Source organism: Galeopterus variegatus, unplaced genomic scaffold (genome assembly GCF_000696425.1).
Source record: "Galeopterus variegatus unplaced genomic scaffold, G_variegatus-3.0.2 Scaffold948, whole genome shotgun sequence".
In the NCBI taxonomy this organism is placed as follows: Eukaryota; Metazoa; Chordata; class Mammalia; order Dermoptera; family Cynocephalidae; genus Galeopterus; species Galeopterus variegatus.
In genome coordinates, this window is record NW_007727059.1 from 237,699 (window position 1) to 256,549 (window position 18,851).

At 36.9% G+C, this 18,851-nt stretch overlaps 1 protein-coding gene across 2 annotated transcripts in view; it reads right to left on the reverse strand.

Annotated features, from left to right (window-relative positions):
• XPO4 (exportin 4) overlaps positions 1–18,851 on the reverse strand; it is a 79,320-nt gene that overhangs the window by 13,406 nt on the left and 47,063 nt on the right. For both annotated transcript variants that reach the window (XM_008573662.1, XM_008573661.1), the window contains exons 9-13: positions 7,478–7,654; positions 6,739–6,881; positions 6,093–6,238; positions 5,106–5,283; positions 211–370 (exon numbers count right to left, since the gene is read on the reverse strand). In XM_008573662.1, coding sequence (XP_008571884.1) covers positions 211–370; positions 5,106–5,283; positions 6,093–6,238; positions 6,739–6,881; positions 7,478–7,654 — 804 coding nt within the window. The remainder of the gene's footprint in view (positions 1–210; positions 371–5,105; positions 5,284–6,092; positions 6,239–6,738; positions 6,882–7,477; positions 7,655–18,851) is intronic.

An 18,851-nucleotide genomic window follows, 5' to 3' on the forward strand; every position in this document is an offset into this window, starting at 1 on the left:
ATGGAAAAAAAAAAAAAAAAAAAAAAAAAAAAAAAAAAAGAAAAGTTGTTAAAATAGCATTGCAATCACATAGTTCTCGTCAATGTGGAAGGTGTTCCACCTCTTAAACAGTTACATTTTGATGAGAAAAATCACCAAGAAAAATGTTCCTGCTTCAATAATTGCCATCATCATAAATCCCAATGAAGTCTAACAATTTTACATTCTGACCTGATCATACAGTTTTTCATCCACCAGGAGATAAGTCTTTGCCCAACGTTTTAGAAACCAAACAATATCTTTGCCCATTTGAGGGCTTAGTAGATGAGTGAGATCTGCTCTTATTGCTCGAGATTCAACTTCCGAAACTCTTAGAATGGCAGATAACAGCCTGTAGGTATAAAACAGAAGTCATTTATTCTTTTATTTATTTAGTGGGTGTCTAAACATATTTGTTTTCCTTAAAAGTCCTTCTTCATTTCTCAACTCTCTGGATTTAGGCCAGGCTCTACTTGAAAATTTTATCAATAGGGTTGCAGACAAATGCCCCATATTATTTCTATCTTTCACAAAGTAGGAGACAAGACAAAGAAAAGAAGAGTCAACGCTAGAGACATCCTTCTGTTGAAGTCATAACTACATGCGCAAATCTCCGCATGACTGCCTAAAGAGAATCTTCAGATTGAAAATGAAGAAATTGTATAAAATTTAAATGTTCAGAGTACATGCCACATTTTTTCCGCGCTCCATCCTTACTTAAAACTCCCCTAGTCAGTACGGTTCATGTTTTTATATCACGGTCATGTTATGGTATAAGATCTGGGAACTGACTTATCTAGAATGTTTTGAATATTGAGCCTTGTCTCTAAATCAGATAGTACTACCTATTCCCGAATAAACTTGATTCTTAATGGTATTTTAAAATAACAATCTTGCTAGAAAGATTACTCACTTAAGTGCACATATTGTTCTTTCCTACACTACATAATTCAGATGGCCTTTCAGTGTCAGTAACATAGCATGACAGACAGGTAAGTAAAAATGTCTTTGTTCTGGGGGTGGTACGGGCACATAACGAGAAGTAATATACATTTAACTTCCCTTTAGCCAAAAGGCAAAGAAGAAAAGGATGCAACAGAAAGAGCCCGTCGTAACACCACATAATGAAGATCAGCACCGTGGCAGGGACTCTCGTCACCCAAGTGTGGCTTCCACTCCTTTCCTCACCGCTCTCAAGAGGACTGAAATGATGTCCTTGTAATGGAATCACATGGACACGTTTGAGTTCGTTCCCAGCTGGGTGTCTCAGAAGCACCTGACGCTGCAGACCACCCTGCCTTCCACTTCCCTGGCAGCCACTGCCCATATCTCCCCATCTGCCTGCTCTTTCCCAGCCTTTACCGCAGCCTCCTCTCCTGACCCTCTTTACAGCAGGAGGTTTTTAAGGTTCTATCCCAGAACTTCTTTTCTCGCTATCCACATACATACTCCCTATATCACCAATGCTCTAAATTTTAACAATATTTATTTTAGGGGGTATGTGGCCAAAAAACCCCATAACCTCCTAATACACTTATGGTGATGTAAGAATTTTTTCCTGAAGATTAAATGGTTTTAAATACCATTCCCAGCCTAACAGAATTTGAAATAAAATGGTTACATTAACACTTTAAATTTATGCACTAGAATTTAATTTTCATAATGTTCTGATATCCATCAACATCCATTCAAAACATAAACAAGTTTTTTGTTTTTCCTATTCATAATTTTAAAGATTATAAGTTTAAAAATGTCTTCTGTATCGAGTTATCATTATACTTACAAGTATGCAATTGAGGAAAAAATACAAATTTGATTAAACAAAAAAATTAAATTTTATACATCTCTTAATGAGATTAATGTAGCAGGGTTTTGTTTTCCCCACATTTGTGTATCTGTGAATAAATATTACTTATTGCCAGAATGAGCCAGAGTTGATCATAATTTGATTCCTATTTTCCATTTTGATAGACATAAGCACTCAGAAAACTTGTTCACATAGACAGAAGATAGTTTTAAAACAGTGGAGTTACCCAATTATTTGAATTTCTTCCAAATTATATGCCAAAAATCACAGAGATCTACCATCAAAAATTATTTGTAATAATCTCTTAGCTAACAATTTGATTATGTCCTCTTCAAAGTTACTTAATGCACAGGACTGGAGCCCCTGACTGTGTGTCACCAGCCACCTGTGAGTCACGCACTGGGCCAGCAGCATGCTGTCTTGGGACAGCCTGTTTACTGGGCACTCTGCAGGGTTTCGCACACCTGCCAATCCACAGTCAGATACAGAATGAGTGTGTGTCTTTTGCAAAGGGGGGAAAAGGTAAATGAAAGCTTTGCCCAGGCAGATAACGGGGAGGCCCTCCCTCCCTCCCTCACTTCCTCTGTCTCCTTCCTAATTTGCCTCGTCACCCTTTAAATCTCTCTTCCACAGAATAATACTTCTAAAACAATTTGACTAGTTCACTTTCCTACTTCAAATCCTTCTCACCATTTTACTCCCACCTCATTAGCTCTCCCACAGCACAGCCCCCACCTCCCCAGCTTCACTCACTCACCGCCACCAGCACCCTTCCTCCACGAGTACACACGTCATGCCACGCATCAGCCACACCAAACTTTCCCTCGTTTGAAGCCATGCTCACTCACTGCCTGCATGACTGTCCCAGCCTGGAACACTCGCCACCTTGCAAACTCCCGTTCATCCTTCAGGCATTAGCTCAAAGGCCATCTCTTCTAAGAAGCCCTCTCTCCAGCCGTGCTCTGCCAACAGCGCAGGTGAACCGCGGTGCCCCCGTACCACTCTCGTCACACTTCTATTGTATCCTTAGATCCTGGCACAAAGGGGAGCTGAAGAAACAACTGATGAAAACATCAGTTTCTTCATATGTTTGTAATTGTTGATATTCCAAGATTAATACTCCAATCCTACTTCAGTTAAGCATGCTGTGTAAAAATCCTTTACATTCCAGACAGTATTCACAGTTTCCCGTAGTTTCCAAATCAGTCCTGGATTACATCTGCATTTCATACACCAAAGTCTGTACAAGAAATCAAACAGCTTTCTTTAACTTCTCATGACCTGCACTGTTATCCCTCTGGTCTGGCCACCATCATCTTTCTTTTGGATTGCTGCAACCCGCCCTGTAACTGGTCTCTCTGCTTCCATCATTTACTTTCAACGCAGCAGTCAGAGTAACATTTTTAAGTGACTCTTCTGCTCAAAATCCTAAAATAGCACCCGACTTCATTCACAGCAAAAGCCAAAGATGTTCCAAAGGTCTTATCTGATCTCCCTCTCTTTCCACCTCACTCTGCTCAGCCCATGGTGCCATTCCTGCTGTTCCTCACACATGCCAGCCAGGCCTACGGCCTCTGAATTAACTGTTTACTCTGCTTGGAGTGCTCTTCCCCCAGACACTTCCATGGCGTCCCTTACAACCTCAAGCCTTTGCTCACAAGTCACCTTCTAAATAAAGCATACAAGGATAGCATTATTTAAAACTACAACAAGCCCTAAAGTCTACACTCTGGATCCCCTTACCCTGCTTGGCTTTTTACCCACAACAGTTATTGTCTTCTAACATAGTACATAGTTTACTTATTTATTATCTCTCCCTTACAAGGAGCTCTAAAGGGGGAGTGATTTTTGTCTGTTTTGTTCACTAATGTATCCCAAATGCCTAGAATAGTGCCTGGTACATAGTGGGTACTGAATAATTACTTGTTAAATGATGGTTTCTTCAAGAAATATAAGCTACTATTTTAGTCAAACAAGGAATGTTTCTCTCATATACCATTCAATTTCACATTATTCTTTGGAGTAAAAAAAATGCAATTTTTTGTCCCAAAGACATAAAATAGTCTGTGCTCCATAGGCTGTGCTCTCAGGTACCAAAATGTTTTGCTCCCACAAATACCTAGGATGGACAAAAATTGAAAGAGCACTTAAAGTACAAGGAAAGCATTCCTGATGGTAATGCCCAAATAAGAAATACAACAAAGAATATATAACATTGTCGACAGCACCCTAAAATTAACTGCCTTTGAAATTAACATTCACCATGAACCAAACCAAAGCAAAAGCATTGATTTCTGACACTAAATCTAATGACCATAATAATCTCAAAAGGAAGAAAAAACTTCTTCAACAGGGTATTAATATTTTATTTCAAACAACAGAATGTAAAAAAGGAGATAAATTCCCATTTCTTTGATAACAGCTTAATATTTCAACTTTAATAAACCTTATTTTCTATTGCACATATTTAAATAATATCCATATACTTGTTTTTTCACTAAAAAAAAAAAAAAAAAATGAAGGGGAAAGTACCCTGTTTGAGTTACTGATTTTGCAATTGACAAAAACCAATATTATCATCATCACTGACATCTCTGCCTGGAACCTAAACTTAAAGATACTGAAATTTAAAACGCTATGTTCAAATCCACTTTTGGAGAGTATTTAGTCCAGGTTTCACCAATAAGAATTAATGGAAATTTTGCCGTTACTATCAGGAAGATTAAGGTGAACTCTTTCATTTGATGTACTTGCTATCTTGTAACTGCTCCTCACAGGGCTCTCAAGTTTCACATTCAGGATAAATACCTCCATTTTATAAGAGATGAATTACAATTTTCCTTAAGAAAGCCACTAAAGCGTAGTTTTAGCTTTTATGAACAATAAATGAGCAAGTGCTAATGTTCATCTTCTTTTCTAAGAACCTCAAATTCTTTTTTCCTTCATTTAGGATGCCTGTACACGCATCAGTGCTGCTTTCTGATGGACCGGCGTATGTTCATAGTACATTCGATCAAATGTCTCTTCCAAGACTCATTGTGTTTAGAATAATTTTACATTTTTTCCTTCAGTACTAGACATAGCTGTCAATTCTCCTAGAGTGGCACTGCCTAAATATACTGAATACTTGCCATCCTTGCGCATTTCAAGGCTTCTCCAAGTTTTCTCTTCTTTCAAATATCTGATTTACAACATGCCTATCCCTCCAGTCATCTACCCATCAACTCAAATTTATAAAACAGTATAAATTACAAGAGCACAGCTATAGAGTTCATATTACCTAATCACAGAATCTGTTCTGTTGTACCCTGGGATGGAAGAAGCCTTTTCTCCTGGAGATCCCAAAATTTGAAGTGTTGTATTAATGTCAACTTCAGATGAATGCTTAATGGAATATTCCATTATTTCTGGAGGTATTAGCGGAGTCTCTCCCTGAGTATCATCAGCTAAGAGGTAGCCTTCAGTTTAAAAAAAATTAAAAATGAACACTTAACAAATCTACATTTATCAAATTTCACGATAAATGTTTTCAGTTTTATTTGATTTATATATATCATATAAATTGATGTGAAAGTAAATTATAAATGTTAATCTGTTAATTTCAAGTTGATAAGAAGAAACTTTATATTTCTCAGATAATTAACCCTCAAAAATGCAGAAAAGGACAAATGTTTTTATTCCCCAATTTTATAATTCACAGTGACAGGTAGGCTTTTTAATCTACTACCTTTTAATAATTTTCAGCAATATATTCTGTAAGATAATAAGAATTCTGCTATTGTCTATATCATAAATCAATATCAGGGAATGCCTTCTCAAAAGGAAAGTTACTTTTCCTGATTAAAATACAGGAACACTAACAGTATGGTGGTTAAGGATGAAGCCCTAAAAGTCAGACTGCCTACATTTGCTTTCTGGCTCCAAAAACTACAGCAGTGTGACCATGGCCTAGTTTCTAACTCTCTTTAAGTCTCAGCTTCTTTGTCTCTAAGATGGGGTAGTAACAATACCTAACAGCACTAATTCAGTGGGCCATGATGAGATCCACATAAAGCATTTGGTGTGCAATGTGCACTGAACACACGTTAGCCAGTACTATTAAAAAATGCATCCACAGCTCTGTGACAGAGAACAGCTGAATCCAAATTTCATCCAATAACAGGTATGAACTGTTGTTTTTAATATATGAAGCTTCCTTTAAGGCTTAAACTGCTCAGTTGGAAATTACATTTAAAAACAAAAACAAAACAAAAAAACCCCAACCAACCTGTAACTAAAATAAGCCAGTGAATATCTTCATAAAGATCATCAAGCATTTTGTTGTCAATCGTGCTTGAACCAGGTGAAGCAAGTAATTGTTGTTGATGTCGTTGTAACTGACCATGGAGCCTTGTTACTCTTTCTTCTAATAAACTAAAAGAGGTAAAAAAACAATAGCTTCATAAAGTTCAATAAGCGAAGACCTGGAACAACTTATAACTTCCATATGTTAGACATAAATAAGATGTTAGCGCAAAGACACATATACAAAAATATTATAGTACACAACTGTTCTCATAGCACTACAGAAATTGTGATTTACTGTTTACGACACAGAATGAAAACATTGTTTTACAAACAATCAAGGTTTACGACAGGCATTTGAAAACTGGATATTCCAAGTTTTTATTGATATGGGTCAAATCATTTCTCATACCATGTTTTCCATAATCTTTCTGCCATCTATGCTGAAGTGCCTGGGCTCCAAATGTATAAGCCAAGGAATGCAATCATGAGTATGTTTCTGTCCATTTGTTCCAGTGTGCTGGGATACAGGGTGGGGGTGTTTAAAGTCTTTAAACACTTTGTGTGCTCTCCAGGGAATTGTGAACAGAGAACATTTGCTCCATGGGGTTTCTCTGGACTGTGTGTACCTTGTCAGAAGAGGTATACAGTGTTCTGCAGCAATTCTTCCTAGCATTCCTACACTGGCTAGTTGATCAGAAAACTGGTCTCGATCATCCTCTTGTAGTTCACTTATTTCTTCTTCCTCACGAGAGGCCACGCCATTGGCAGTCTATTAGAGATGAAACAGATAAACAATGAGGAACAGCATTACCTTGTTCAGTAAAACATGAGTTTCTCATTGCACTACAAAATAGCTGCAGCGCTGCATGTGAAAAGGGGAGCTGGACAGAGCCGACCTTCGAGTGCGGCTATCCAGGGACTCCTTTATAACTATGCTGACAGCCCCAGTAGTTATCAAAAGGGGAAAAACACACAAGAGAAAGAGTAGAGGTTATCATCCCACAGTGCACATGGAAAACATAGCTAACTGCACACCCACAACCCACCTCCCATACTAGAAAATTTAACTTGTCACACTAAAAGATATGATGTCTTTCAGATCTATGGTCTTTTGGACACAGGAAGTCATTTGCATGGCTTGACAGCTAGAAACACAGAGGTGGATAACTGAAACCTGAAAAGGAGGACTCTATAAGCAGCATCCCACATAATAAGAATTCATCTAGACAGTGAAGACCACTTTTGCTCTCAGCAAATCTTCTGAGGGAGCCCGTCCTAAATTTCTAGTATTAAATAATGTATAATATAATTAAATTGAGCCTAGGATGAAAAAGATTTTTAATTACTATCTGGCTTAAAACTTACCAAATTCCTTGTGCCATCTGGAGCAGCTAGGTGGCACTGAATATAGGAATTGAAAACTTGAACTGCATGTGGGGTAAAAAAGCCTTTATGGAAATGTTTGTCATCTTGGACCAAAGTCAGCCAGGACTCCAGCAATTTGTCATATGCTTCCATGTATACCATGTCATCTTTATCAAGCTAAAAGAAAAGAAGATTCATAAAACAAATGCCGAGAGAAATAAAAAGGGCATTATAACAAGAATCACACAGCTATACATACAAACAGTTTATAAGCTTTTCCTTTAACAAAGGTTCTCAATTATTAAGTTATTAAACTTTCTAAAACCTTTTGAACTTCAAATTCTTAGGCAACCTGGAATTAATGCTTACTTTATTATTATTATTTTTTTCCTTTTTGTCTTTTTTTCGTGACCGGCAACGGATCGCAACCCTCAGTGTCGCGCCTGTACCGGACCGGGACCGGCAACGGGATCTCAACCCTCAGTGTTGCGCCCGCACCTCGCTCAGCCAGTGAGCGGCCAGTCTGTATGTGGGATCCGAACCCTCGGCGGGAGCACCGCCGCGCTCCCAAGCGGCGCACTGTAGCAGTGCGCCACCGGGCCGGCCCAATGCTTACTTTAGTAGACTAGCTATTCAGTGCTTTGTGGAACATGTATTTTTTCAAATGCAAATAATACTAACATTTTTATGTAGTCAAGAAGAGAATTGTTATTAGAATAAAAAGATGAAATGTGTACTATGTACACACTTTTGAATGATCTTAGGGAACTGAATAATGATGAAAATGGACTGACCTAATCAACATATTCAAGAGTAAGTGGGAAGAACTTCCTAGATGCTCCTTAACAAGAGAGAAATTATTTTATAATTAAAAAAAAAAAAAAAGTAAATTCCATACAGTTGGAAAGTGTTAAGTATCTTCAAAAAATTTAATATCTAGTGACTCAATTCATAATATTAGAGAAATATCAAACGTGTCCCTTCATTAGAGAAAAATCAAAAGTTTAATAAGCACACTTTGTGAATGTGGAAGTGAATACCTTTCTCCTTCTTTTTGCTTTCTTTCCATCAGTTAATTTTTCTTCTTACAAAGGAAACACATGTGGAAAACTTACAAGGGGACAAGCAGATAAGAAGATTAGGGGAAGCCAGGTCTCTCCTTGCCCAAACCACTGACTAGCCAGACTGGGTCTCTCCAGGAGAGCAGTATACAACCTATAATTATACTGTACGCGATTCCACTAATAAGACCATCTTGCTACATACACACTTCAGTAACAGTCTTAGTGAAATTATGTAGCTTGTTATGCTTAAATTTCCTTTTTCCTATTCTTTCTTTTTCATTTAGCTACTATTACTGAATTAAAGTTTTATACCAAAATTAAACCATTGAGAAATAAAGAGAGACATTCTCAGGGAAAATGGTAAGGGAGACAGTGTACACCACCAGGCTACTTTACAGAACTATTTGGGATTCAAAGTCTCTCTGAACGGAGCTAACATTTTGCTAAATGATCACTCTACTTTAAAAAACTGCAAAGGCCCAGAGGTGGGAGTGGGCTTGGCACATTCATAGAACAGAGAGAATGCCAGTGCACTTGCGGCTGACAGTGACAGGTGACACAGCATGGGCTGAGAATGGTGGCAGTAGGCGAGGAGCAGATGAAGAGTGCTTCAGCAGGCTGTGACCGACCAGGAGGCGGCGTCTCCTCCTAACTGCAGCCAGAAGCCCCTGCACTGCTTTAGGCAGAGATGATGCTATATGATACGGCTCTTTAAACGAGAATCACCCTGCCTGCACCGAGGTATGATGGTGGCTTGGGCTAGGGAGATGTGGCCAAGCAGCCAGACTGGGTACAGATCTTAGAGGAAGGGCTGACAGGACACACTAATGGAATGGGAAGTATGACCTGAAGGAAGAAAGAAAGCAAGGGTCGCACTTGGATATTTATCCTGAGCAACTGGGATGATGGTGGTCTATATCTTAAAATGCAGAAGTTTGGGGTGGGGAGGGGCCGGTGTATGTGATGTGAGATGACATGTATGGGGAAACAAAGGTTTCTCTTTTAGACATGTTAAGTTTGAGACGCAAATTAGGAATTCAAGTGGGAATGTTCAATCAACTGTTTGATAGACATCTGGAGTTTAGGGAAGAGGTCAGGGTTGGAAATACAAATCTGAGCATCATTAGCATAAAGATACCTAAATATTTATTTTTAAAGTTGCAAAACCAGAAACATTCACCTAGAAGGAAGGTGCTGATAAAGAATAAGGACAAAGACAGGGACACACAGGAGCCTTAGGTAGGTGCTGAGGTGGAAGGAACACCAGGAGCACGGGCATCACAGAAGCCCACGTCGTGTGCAAAGACGAGAGGGGGAAAGCCATGCAGACAACAAGTGATGTTCTTTAGAAAAAAACTAACAATTACACTGGTTTGAATATTAAGTTTTTACCATGAACAGGTTGTATCCTAAAATAATTTCAAGGTAGAGTACTCCACCATATTGAGGAGAAAGATTCTACACATACACTGATTAATCTCTTCACTAACAAGAATCTTTATCTTAATTTTGCCATTAATTAGTAATCTGGATATGTAATTTAACTAATTTCTTCATCCACAAATTCATTGGATCAGTTCAGTAAAACTCCAAATATTTATAATGTATCAGGCACTATGCTTAGTGAAATGATATAAATAATGTATCATTTACGCTTTTGATCTCAGTCCAAAGGAGAAGAGAAGCAAACAAAAAATTACAGAAAACACACTAAGGGCCACAAAAGAAAGCGTACACATCAGTGTCCATTTTCCATGATGATGTCTACCATAAGTAAATTGTTGCAAATAAAGTAGTAGAGTCTTTGAACTTTGTATTCACTCCTAAAACAGATCTGGTGCAACGCACAATCATTGACTTAATAGTTAACCCAAGAATACTAAAAGTCTGCAGGTCCAATATGCAACTTGTTTTTCTGGTATATAAAGCAAATGGACAGCCACTCACCTTACAGATACTAAACTCTGGGACCTTCATCAGAGAGTAGCATCTCAAACTGCTATTCCAGCAATTTGTCAATGACCCCCAAAAAGTAATGGGAGATCTATTCCAGGTATTCCTCATTACTACCAAATCACGGGATTTAATCACCTATGGGAACTGCTCCCATTGAACTATCCTTTCTTATGCCATCAGCTTTTATAAACCCAGAGAATAAGCCAAAAAAGAAAAAAAAGTTATTATCTGGGTCCAATGGATCTTTTCAAAGCTTTTTATATTTTGAAGTCATTTGTGAAAATTTTACATAAGTTTGGAGGTACAGTGAAAAGAACTTCATTAGATAATTTTAATAAGAACTTAAACATAGCAAACTCAAATTTCTATTTCATATCTTCCTGGCCTTGAAACTATATATACTGAAAATGGGCAACGATTTTTGTATGCAAATAACTGGAATGTACTCATCTTGTATATACAGTCAGTTGTTATTTGTGGTAGTTATGTTCTATAAAGTTGCCACAAGCACTGAATTAGCGAATGTGGAACCACTGCTCCTAGGAGAAGTACACGGTTGGCCTGTAAGCATCTGGTCACTACACTGCTCACCATGCACAGGTGAATCAATCCGTATGTAACCTTATTTTATATGTGTTTCTTTTTAAGACATCTTTTAGAATATTTGTTGTTGATTCATTAGCATTGAACTCATTGCCAATGGCACTGTAACTCATGCCTGCAGGAAGCCTATCTAACACACATATTTCCTCCTTAATGCACATCACAGCCTTCTTGCATTTTGGAACGTCAGACAGGCACTTCAGAACCACACTTGGGGGCCATTTTACACTGTGAAATCATTCAGTCAGTCACTGCTCAGGAAGAACCTCAATAATTTGTGACAAGAATTTGGAACATCCTATTCTGCACAAAAATGTGAAAAATGTGGCACTAAACAGACTGTAAAAAAGATACTTGTTTGCAGTATGGGAAGCTGAAACGTGAAGGCAGAGTGTTGCCTTGTTTGACCTCAGTGGGAATATCCACATCAGGCAATTCAAAAATCTCACCACCATGCACATGTCTGCAAATGATCATACAAGTACCACATGTGTCGATTTTGGAGTTAAAAGTAAATTTTAGCAAGGAAGCAAATTCAAAAATATAGAATCTACAAATAATGAGGCCAGACTGTACTCGCAATATCCCTCTTTAATGGGTTCTAGTTGATTAATGCTCACTCCTCTTGCTTCTGCATTATCAAAAGGTCACTTTTTGATGATGCATCACTTTTGAAAACTTCCATAGCTCATAATTTTGTTGAAGAAAGGATGGTCATATTCCTGGCTCCATAAATGTAATAACATACTCATTTAGATTTATAAATACCAGTGAAAATGATCAATACAATGAATTTTTTTCATTTCTACATCATTCATTTCCTTCCAGTCACCTTGGTACACACTGCTTTTAGCACTGGTACAATTACAAACATTAAGTAAATTTGTTGCACAAACACCAAAAAGGACAAGAGAATACTGTCAACATCCTTTGAGCAAAATGGGATGGTCCAAACTCTTGTCACAACATATTGGGTGATGAAGTTTTCCCTGTGGAATGAATGATCGACTGATTGAGAACATCATATTTTCTTTCCGTCCTTGCAAATATATTGTTTGTTCACCAATTGCTGAATTTGAGAAAATTTATCTTCAATATCGTCAGCTAAAACTTAGTCCGAGGTTTCACTTACACTATCAATTCTACTATCACGTTACAGCCTGGAGTGCTGCTGTCTCTTTGTATTCATCATCTGATTCATTCAATCACTGTGACATATCATCTTCTGTCATTTCCTTCTCTTATTATGGTCAGAAAATTCTAAATTCTAAAAAGCATCTAATGAAGCATTTGAAAAAGAAGACTTAAAAGATGCTCTTTTATATTTCTTGAAAGATCATGTCATACTTGTAGAAATGCAATTAGAAAACTGAAGAATAATGAATAGTAGTTATTTATTTCACTTGTAGTGATTTATTTCACTATTATATCATCCTTCTAGGTGATTCTATTATTTTTCCATTTTCTTACTATTTTAGTCTTTTTTTAATTATAGGTGAGAATAATTGATGAGTAATGGAGAAATACTTCCTAAAATGATGAAACAGCAAAGTATTTCAAGATACAGGAGAAATCAAAAGATTCCATAATTTTTTTTTTTTTTCTGGCAGTTGGCTGGTAAGGGTATCCAAACCCTTGACCTTGGTGTTATATGGCCACACTCTAACCAACTGAGCTCATTAGACTTAACAAGAGAGTCCAATTTCCCATAAGCTAAGTGCCAGACAGAATGAGTTTGATTCTATTTTTTTTAAAGTAAATGTCCTTTCTGTTCTACAATCTTTAAGGAAGAGCAAAAGACATGAAAATGAATCAATGTTTATAAATAGTTAGAACTATTCAGATGGTATATTGATGGCTAAAGAATGTTGTAAGAAACAGCTAAATAAAATCTGCTCCAGCATCATCTGTTGTCATAGGGTTGAGGATTTCATATCATTCACTGTCTCCTAGATGAAGCTTTGCAAGAGACTGTTTTCTATTTTTATTTTACTTAATATTTGGAAAAATTCCTCTGAGCAGCAGATGTGCTTCCTCTTTATGCAGGAGATCCCATTAAGAAACTGTACCTCACTTCTCATGCTAAGACCTTCAAATCCAAATCTGAAAATCAAACATTATTATCTATAAATAAGCTTATATCCTATATAAAAGGGCTGTTCTGTTCTCTAGTCTTAACTTTCTACTCTGATATAATCCTGACACTGTTACACAAGTTTTGAAAGACTATTTCATTTGAAATATTCTTTTTACAAGCCCCCAGAAATCTTGTATGGAACAAAGAGGGTTAAGAAAAAATAAAGCCATCTCTCTAACATTGTTTCAACTGATATGCCCATTATTTTTCTTCCTTCTCTCTAGGACATTGCCACTCTTCCAAAGCTGGCCTGATTCATGGAAGAGCAGCTGTGAAGAGTGGCCTTATGTAGAATAAGACACCACATAAAGAGTTCATCGAAAATGAAACTTCCTTAAGAATGGCTACTAAGGGCTAGCTGGTTAGCTCCACTGGTGGGAGCACAAGGTTATAAAACCATAACATCAAGGTCAAGGGTGTGGATCCCAGTACTGGTAAGCCACCCCCCCCCCCAAAAGAATGCCTACTAAACAGGATATTCACATGGTGATTTATACGTAAGAATGTTTGCTGCAGCATTACTTAAAATAATGCAAATAAATTTATTGAACCACTTCCGCATTATTTTACATTAAAATCCATGATTTCTAATACTAATTAATGACATAAGAAAATGCTCATAGTAATATTAATAAAAAGTAATGATTTTATCTTTAAGTGTAATTTGTGCCTTAAAATCCGAAAAAAATATTAAAATTTTAATAAGTTTCAGAAGGTGAAACTACAAGTGATTTGGTTTACTAAACGATTAACAAGTATTAAATTTGCAAAATTAGGGGGAAAAAGGGCATTATATATACTTCCACATGTGAATCAAGAGATGCCAAGAAAGATGATCACTAAAACAATAACATGATTAAATGTGATAGGTGATAAGATTTTTGGAGAATTTTAACTTTTCCATTGTTTGAATTACTTTTCTCCAATAAGCATATCATTTTTACAGCATTAAAACTGTATTTTGAAATATTAGCAAGGAAACTGAAATTATAAATGTGAAAAACAGTAAAAGTAAAAACTTAACAACTTATAAGAAATGGACAAGTTCCTAGAAAAAGGTAACTTGGTAAATTAGATCAAAGAAGGAAAAAAAAACCTGGATACTCTCACAACTGTTAATTTAAAATTTTTAGTTTAAATTTTTCCCAAAAGAGAATACCAGTCTCAGTAGATTTACAGGTGAGATCTACTCAACTAGCAAGAACAAAACAAAACAATCTTACACAAACTGATACAGTGAACAGAGAAAGAAGTAACAGTAATTTAAATTCACTAAGATGAGGCGTATTTGTTCATCAAAAGATACCATGAAGTCAAAATTCAAAGCGGTATCCAAGAATAGATAAAGAGGGCATTGGTGGAAAAACTGGTGAAATCCAAATAAAGCCTGTAGTTTAGTTGCTAATAATATACCAATATTAATTTCTTAGTTTTGAGAAATGCACCACGGTTGCATAAGATGGTAACATTAGAGGAAAACATGGTAAAACGTACATAGAAACTTTCTGTACTATCTTTGCAGTTTTTCTGTAAATCTAAATTATTCCAATTAAAAGAAAAAAAGACACCATAAAGTGAAAATAGGAGCCACATAACTGGGAGAACAGACCTGCGATACATATAACCAACAAAATATTAGAATATACAACTATAAAGAATTTCTACAAATCAATAAGAAAAAGACAACATGATAGGCAAATTGACAATGGACATGAACAAGCATTTCAGAGGAGGAATCATGGGAAGTGCATATTTATAAATATGAAAAGATGCTCAATGTTATTAGTACTTGGGAAAGCAAATTAAGACCATATTACATACTTGCTAGCTTGACAGCTAGTGTTGGTGAGGACACGGATCAGTGAGAACCCACATACACCACTAGTGAACATGTACATTGGTCCAATTATTTCAGATAATTTGACACAATCTTTTAAAAGTAAACATTTACATGTCCTATGATTCAAAAATTCCATTCTGGGCCGGCCCGGTGGCGCACTGCTACAGTGCGCCGCTTGGGAGTGTGGTGGCGCTCCCGCCGAGGGTTCGGATCCCACATACAGACCGGGTCCCGCTCACTGGCTGAGCGAGGTGCGGGAGCAACACCAAGGGTTGCGATCCCGTTGCCGGTCCCGGTCTGGTACGGGCGCGACACTGAGGGTTGCGATCCATTGCCGGACACGAAAAAAGGCAGAAAGGGAAAAAAAAAAAAAAAAAAATCCATTCCTAGGCTTACACCGAGAATAACCAAGGTTTTCTAGGTTTGAGAGAAAACCTCTCAAAAATGTGTACTAGGAAATATGTACAAGAATGTTTATTTCAACACTATTTGTAATGGCAAAAGAGGGAAACCCAAAAGTTCATTTACAACAAAATGAAACAATGAATTATGCTATAATATTCACAGAATGACATATCTTATAGAGATACACATATGTGATTAAAAAACTTAAAGCAAGGGAATAATAAACTTCAGAACAGTGGTCGTCTCTGTTGCAGCAGGCAGGTAGAACGGGAGAGCAGAGAGGGAGATGGGACGGGGACAGAGCACACTAATAAAGTCAACCAGGCACTCGTAATGCTCCTGAGCTGGGTCATGGGTTTGAGCATGTCTGCTTTATCATATTTTAGATCTACATATATGTTATCTATGACATCATAAAATTATCTACATTGGTTTTGAGGGTGAAAAACAGCACTAAAATGCTCGATTTGTTATTAGCAGCAGGAGAAGGTGGTTTTATTCCTTCAACAAAAATTTATTGAACACTCCAAGCTACAGTCTGGAATACTGAGACAAGTAAAATACTTTCTTCCCACAGAGACATCTGTGGCCTGTTTATATACTTAACAAAGCATGTGCTTTGCGGACATCATTTGTTAAGTCTTAACAGTTTATCTGGCCAAAATAAACAGACTGGTAACATATCTTAAGAGGAATTTAGGAATAGCATCCACTGACCTACAGAGTCTCAAGGGGAAAGCACTTTTTTCTGAGATCTCTTTGTTGTTTTTTAGTACATACCTAATAATCCTATCATAGCTTAATTAATCATACATAGAAAAGTATAAATAAAAAGTAAAAGTCTTATATGCCTTTCTATTATTGAAAACGCTTACAACAAGCCCTTCCATATATTAGACAAAACAGAGCACAGGTAGACTCTAAGAGCCCCTATTCACTGAGTGGGTGATTTAAAATAAAGACTATGGACTTCTAAAAAGCCTTCTGGTTCCCTTTTGGATACTGATACAAGTAACTCATCAGGCAAAGTGTGAGAAATTTGGTTGATGACAATTGGCAACTAAATCTTTCAGTGTAATCACAGAGAACTGAAACCTAACCTAGTGCTTTTTCATAATACCTTGGCCCTGCTCCACGGCCACTCTGGCCAAAACCCAGCAGCCGAGCCAGCAGCACGTGCACAGAGATGACTAAGGAGACCAAGCTAGACACCATGTGCTCATGCCCTGGGTATTGTCAGGCCTGCTGCCAGAAAGGCTTTGGAGAAGGACTTAGAGCTTATGAGACTACTTGACCCCACTTTACTCCATTTGGAAGTAAAGGGTGGGGAAGGTAATCAAAATACGGTATCAGCACTTACATTTCAATGCCCATAATTAACATGGCAGTGTATACAGAAGTGAATCTGTAGCCTTTTAGTCAGAGGGAAAAAATCTGCTTTTATGTTTTGGTGATTACGTTGAATATATTACAAAACAGTGGTTAATTAAATGCTGTCAAATGAAGCTTTGAAAAGAAAGCTTTCAGGATAAGAATCTGCTCCTCTTTTTGACAGTGAATTGAATTTCAGAGATTAGAATCTAATATGACTGTACGATTCCAACTATATAACATTTTGGAAAAGGCAAAACTATGGAGACAGTAAAAAGAACAGTGGTTGCCAGAGGTGGGGGGAGGGAGGGATGAACAGGCAGAGCACAGAGGACTTTTAGGGCAGTGACACGACTCCGTATGATAACGTAATGGCGGACACACATCACTACACATTTGTCCAAACCTACAGAAGGTACAGTACCAAGAATGAACCCCGATGGACAGTACGGACTCTGGGTGATGATGACGCATCGATGCAGGCTCATCAGTGAAGACAAATGTACCATTCTTGTGGAGGGGGTTGATGGGGAGGAGGCTGCGCATGTTGGGGGATGGGGGTGGGACTCTATTTTCACACAACTTTTGCTGTGAATCTAGAAGTGCTTAAATATATAGTCTATATTTATATAAACCTACCTATATAAATCTAATATCAGATATTATAAAAGTATTCAAGATAGATCTCATGCTAGGGTAGTTGTAAGTTTGGTTATTATGCTGTGAACAACTCCAAATCTATTCCTAACAATGATGGCACTATGGTTACTATCAGATATTTGGTATAATCCATCCCACTGCAATAAATTTTTGAATAGCAAATGACATGAAGAGCAAATGACAAACATAACAACTCCAAATCTTTTCCATGAAATTAGAAAACTCTTTCTGTTGACCAAGATTATCTTCATATGTAAACATAAATAATATGAGTCAGTTAAGAAAAGTATATGAATTTACAGACATAACAAATGCAACGAGATGGGTACAGGCAATTAGTTTTCACAGAGAATTTTATTTCTAAGGAATAACCTTTAGAAGTTTCTTATCCTTACTTAACTTTGGGTTCCATATTTCCAGCCTGAGGGTGCTGCTATTTACAATACTACATTATTCTTTATAAAAACTTGGGAATGAAAACAAATTCAACTATCAGAGATTGTAGAGGCTGGGAAAAACGTGCCAAGAACACTGAGTGGGAAGTTCACTAGCAGTGCTGGCTTATAGACGTTAATGAAAAAATCATTTGATAGAAATAAATTATGTAACAAAAACTTGCTTACAATAAGAGGAGAGGAAAAAAAACCAAGGTTAATGTGGGGGTGGGGGAGGCATTATTAACATACTATTTCTTAATCTGGGTGGTTGAAACACAGTTGTTCATTATTATTCTTTGTACTTTTATAACATATAAAACTTGGACTTTGCATGAATAAAATATTTCACAGTAAGTTTAAAATTTACAGGCATTGACACAACCCCCAAGCCAATGATAGATCACAAACAATATTTGTATCACACAGTGTAAAACATTAAGAAGGATTATCAAAGAGTGAAAAAGCTACATTAGTTTATGCTCTTATTCATCTGCTCTAAGTGTTTAGATTCTTTCCTACTATAATGTAATTTAAGGCAAATATAGTAAAACAGAGAAAAATGACAGAAATGTCACAAATAAAGCTTCATGAACTCTCCATTGAAAAAAGAATTTAGAAGTGTTTTAATGTCAAATGCAAATCAATTCATTAGCTAGTTATTATCTTTTTTCTAGTTAGTCCTTAAAGCACAGAATTTAATTTAACTTCAGAGTACCTATGCAGCTGACAGTATTCCTGACTTCTGAAATACCCCAGGAGAAACTGATTTACTGGATAAGGACTGCAGCTGTTGGAAGAATCATATAGATAAATCATTCAAAAAAAAAAAAAAAAAAAAAAAAAAAACCCCCAAAAAATCACCAAAAGCCCAAGAGCTAAAATTTATAGACAGACTTTTTAA